This window comes from Dipodomys ordii, unplaced genomic scaffold (genome assembly GCF_000151885.1).
Source record: "Dipodomys ordii isolate 6190 unplaced genomic scaffold, Dord_2.0 Scaffold227, whole genome shotgun sequence".
In the NCBI taxonomy this organism is placed as follows: Eukaryota; Metazoa; Chordata; class Mammalia; order Rodentia; family Heteromyidae; genus Dipodomys; species Dipodomys ordii.
Genome location: NW_012267443.1, coordinates 394,732 through 399,525, shown reverse-complemented (window position 1 = coordinate 399,525; position 4,794 = coordinate 394,732). Strand labels below are relative to the sequence as shown.

General features: G+C 47.0%; 1 protein-coding gene across 1 annotated transcript in view; it reads left to right on the top strand.

Annotated features, from left to right (window-relative positions):
* The window catches only part of Dlx6 (distal-less homeobox 6), a 3,957-nt gene extending 522 nt beyond the window's left edge, over positions 1-3,435 (top strand). Inside the window, exons 2-4 of the mRNA XM_013035851.1 lie at positions 779-939; positions 1,149-1,342; positions 3,184-3,435. Of these exons, the coding sequence (XP_012891305.1) occupies positions 779-939; positions 1,149-1,342; positions 3,184-3,435 (607 nt within the window). The remainder of the gene's footprint in view (positions 1-778; positions 940-1,148; positions 1,343-3,183) is intronic.
* Positions 3,436-4,794: the final 1,359 nt, after the last annotated feature.

Here is a 4,794-nt window from a genome sequence, read left to right as displayed (position 1 = left end):
GGGCCCCGAGCGCGCCCTGCTCGCCTGGCGCCTGCCTGCCGGCCTCTCCCATCGCGGCCCCTTCCCGCCGTCCCGGACCCCCGGCTTCCTCGCTGTGAGGCCCGCCTCACCACCACTCCCCTCCCTCACGCGTGCGGTTCCCGCGGCGCCCCTGACTCCGCGGGCGCCCGGCTTGGCTCTCCGAAGTGGGTCCTCACTGCGCTCTCCAGCTCTCCCGGGCTGGGCACCCTTTGCCTTGCCCTTCCCCTCGTTTGTCAGGACTGGGGACATTTCTGCTCCAGGGACCGGGGAGCAGAGTCTGCTGCCCAGCCCACGCGGGGGCAGGCAGTGGCCTACTTTGCGTGGGGTGCCCAGTGCGCCTCAGCGACTTGGAGGGAAGCTGGCCTGGCCTGTGGCTCTGCTTAAACTAGTGACAATCGGGTTCTTTCCTGCAGACTTTGAGGTGTCCCCCCCAACACACGCTACCCAGCACCGACTGTGCCCCCTCCCTCTGGGTTTTTGTGGGTTTTTTTTTTCCCCTACAATGTTGGTTGCTCCTTTGTTCGTGGAGACGGTTCTGAGGACCTGAGACTGGTGTTTTTCAGCACCCGAGGGGACAAAGTTGTCCTGCGAGGCGCAGTCTGCTGTGGGGCTGGTGGAAGCCCCTGGTTGGTTTTTGTTTAGGGTTTGGATCACTTAGAGTCCTTTCGATCATGCTGAGGGGCCCTGATGCTCCGGGGTTGGGAGCTGGTGTCACCTAGTCCACTGGCCGCGTTAACACCCGGGTGGGTCCATACAGCTTCGGGCACTGGAAAGCCAGGCAATGGAGCCCCGCTCAGCCCAGGGAGCTGATGTCTCATCATCGCACCGCGCGCCCCAGAAAGTACGGGGCGCCGCCCGGTGCTGCGGCCGAGGACGTCTGTTTCACCCGGAGCTTCCTTGGTCCAGCCGCCGCGCATTGTTAGGCCAGACACAGAGTCAGGGATTAGCGTATGCAGTCTCTGGGGACCTATGGGCACGGTGGACCTAAAGAGATCTGGGCGGCGTGGGGGCATACTTCGAGGAAAGCCGTTTTATGCTTGGGGAAAAGCCGACGCAGGCCTGGCCACGCGCGGGGAGACCAGCAGCACCGGCCTCATGGCGATCGCTCCTCTGTTATTTGCTTACAGATCAACAAAAAACCACAGTGATCGAAAACGGGGAAATCAGGTTCAACGGAAAAGGGAAAAAGATCCGGAAGCCTCGGACCATTTATTCTAGCCTGCAGCTCCAGGCTTTAAACCATCGCTTTCAGCAGACTCAATACCTGGCCCTTCCTGAGAGAGCCGAGTTGGCAGCTTCCTTAGGACTGACACAAACACAGGTAAATCCCGGGAAGGACGAGTAGTCCTGAATGCTGGCTCCGCTTGCAAATCCAAATCGGGCAGGGAGCACCTGAGGAGGAATTCCTGGCCTAGTCAACCAAGGATAGAAGGAGTTTAATGACAAATGCCTTTGCTCGAGTTGCGCACTTTACCGGGATTCCCAGTTTGGAATAAATGAGCTGGTATTGAATACTGGATTGGATGTGCATATCCACCCCATCCTACCGCCACCCCACCTGAGCCTAGCATCCTTTGATGAACAAATCATATAATTCAATCAAATCTTATTCCAGAGCAAAACAACTTGAAAGTGAACAACCATGTAAGAGAGAAAGATGAACAGCCAGTGAGCAAAATAAGGCCCATCTTAAGGATTCTTTTTTTGAGGGTCCTGGGAAGTAATAGAATTTCAACTCATTGACATAGAAAGAAAACTTACAAAGTGAAATGGGGAGTACAAGTCAGGTAGGCATTGTTTGCCATGGGGTTCAACAAAGGCACCAGTGTACAAACTATCCTAGGATGGGTCAGGTGGACTCTTTTTCTGAAGACTGCATTAAATTCAGTGGTTAAACTATATGACACTGGATGATGCAGGCTATGGTAGCCCCTCCCTCCCAGTAGAATTTGGAGGGGGGACATGGCAGAGTTGAAGATCAAAAAGAAATGCTGTCCAAATTATAGCTGGTAAAAAGCCACAGATAAGAACAGTTGCTGAAATGCTTCAGGCCTACTAATTTGGAAGATGTATGGGACATTTCAGATCTCATAGAAAGGGGTTTAGGTAGGTATATTAGAACCCTGGTTATAAAGCCAGAGTGCAATCATTTGCAGTTTTTGTCTTTGTTGATTAATTCAACTGCTTCAGATCCTAGGTGGGTAATACTCAGGTTTTATGAACTGAATGTTGGGGACTGATGGAATGGTGCTTTAAGACAGATGTTCTTTCAGATCTTTTGTGTTTAGCCTGCTCTCCCTTGCAATTTTGCCACTGAAAATAGTTGAGGTTTGATATGAAGTGATTCCAGCTACTCAATGACTTACTTGTATTATTCCTGAAAACACGGATTCCAGGAATTGTAAAGATAAAGGAAGCAGCACCAAAGATTTCTTTCTTCAAATACAGTAGGTTTGGGAAGTTGGTCCGAATTTGTTCCCTGATTCAGATTTAGCTTTCAGAAGCTTTTAGCAACTACACTAACAAGCCTGTGATGATTGTTGACCACAGTTTGTCTAAGCAACATACAAAGTAGGGAATGGTGGGAGGTACAATGCCTAATCCCTGCAGGAGTATAGAGACATATTTATATCTGGAGACAGATGCTTCATGCATACTAGATGGCATTGCACTGCATTCATAGATATAGTCTATGTATCTGTTTTTAGATTTACAGGCTCTCCTCTTTTCATAGTCATATGCTAACGTACATTCATAGAGGTAACCAGTTTGAGGGGGCTGGAAAAATGTTAAAACCGGCTAGCATATGATATGTTTTCAATTGCATGGCTTTGATCTTTCATCAAACTTGGAGTCCAATGATCTCATTCAGGTTTTCCCTATTTTATTCTCATTTATGCCGTTGTTTAAAACCCAGGCTAGTATGCGACTCAAGGATCAGCAGGACGTTAGGTATCCTGACAAGATATCGAGTGGGTTGAGGGAGGAGGGGTGGTGGAGGATAGAAAGAGGTGGAGGGAGGCGGGACTTGGCTTCTGGCATTGCAGTTTTGTTTTTTGGTTGTTTTTTTTTTTTTTCTAAGATTGCTTCTTAAGCTTGGAGTCATGTTAGAGGTACCCATTCCATGTTTGTCTGGCCTCATGAGTGCTATGTTTCTTCCAGGTGAAGATATGGTTTCAGAACAAGCGCTCTAAGTTTAAGAAACTGCTGAAGCAAGGCAGTAACCCTCACGAGAGCGACCCCCTCCCGGGCTCGGCAGCCCTGTCACCGCGCTCGCCAGCACTGCCTCCAGTGTGGGACGTTTCAGCCTCGGCCAAGGGTGTCAGTATGCCCCCCAACAGCTACATGCCAGGCTATTCGCACTGGTACTCCTCACCACACCAGGACACGATGCAGAGGCCACAGATGATGTGAGTTGTCTGAGGGAACTCCCTAGGGGAACATCTGAACAAGACAAGGAGGATCCGTACTTGTTTGCATCTGCCAAACCGAGCCGAAGGAGCAGGTTCGGAGAACTCGTGCGTGTGGCCAGAAGCCAGCTGGGCTCTCTCTTTTCTCTCCCTTTCTTTCTCCCCCTCTCTCTTTTTCTCACTATTAACTAATTTTTTATACCTACTTACCTTTCCTCCATTTTATTTCTTCTTCCTTTCCTCTTTCCTTCCTACTTCTTTCTTTTCCCCTTTTCCTACCCTTTCCTTGAACAATCTTAGTAGCTAATCATGTATCTGAGAGAGACAGTGGGAGAGAATGTGTGTGTGTGTGTGTGTGTGTGTGTGTGTGTGAGAGAGAGAGAGAGAGAGAGAGAGAGAGAGAGAGAGAGAGAGAGAGAGAGAATGTGACAGCATTTTGGGAACTCCTCCCTGTAAGGATATTTTCCCTTACCCCTTGAGATCCACACTCTGAGCCTCCTCTTCTCTTTAGGAATATCCATCAAAATGACTTTAAAAAAAAAGACATTCCCCCTTCCCACCAGAAGAATCTGCACAAACATGGCAGCATTTTTACTTGTTTAATGAGCTTAAGACATTACATGAGGAAAGAAGCCTTTCGGACTCCTGTATTTTTATTTACCAACCCTAAACTGACACAAAAAAGAAAAGAAAAAGAAAAAAAGAATGAAAAAATCCCTCACATAACAGGCCTTTTCTAAAGAAAAAGGAAAATCCGCTGTAAAATTAGACCGCTGCATGTTTCAAAATGCAATGCAATGACCATGAATGAAGATTCATTTTAAAATACAAACAAACAACAACAAGAAAAATGCTCTTTTTCTACCCTACCCCAAACCCTGAACTGGAATCCAAAAAGACAGAGGAAGCAACCAACATCACCATTCTATTGCTTTGACACCTTACATGGGTGAATTGGTGGCATTCACTAAGCTAATAGGGACGTTTATATCGAGCAACATTTCTGTATATATTGTTGAATTTTAGTTGTATATATACTTTGTATGTTTTTGTCTTCTTTCATATATGGAGTAAAAGCCACAAAGCGCTCTGAGTGTCCTGTATATTTCTCTGTTTGTCTCTGTCTCTCTCCCCTTCCCTCCTCCCTCTCATTATATTTTCTAAATAATTCCTATTTCCTAATATGGGAAGCCCTAAATACAAATATCAAATGCTTGTAAAGATGTCAGTCTACACTACTAGCCTTTGTCTTTAATATTACTTTAATATTAACCATAGATGTTTTCTGAGCTTCCTTTCAATATTGAATTTTTATTGTAATATCCACACATTTATATGTTTAAACACTAGAATGATCTAGCCT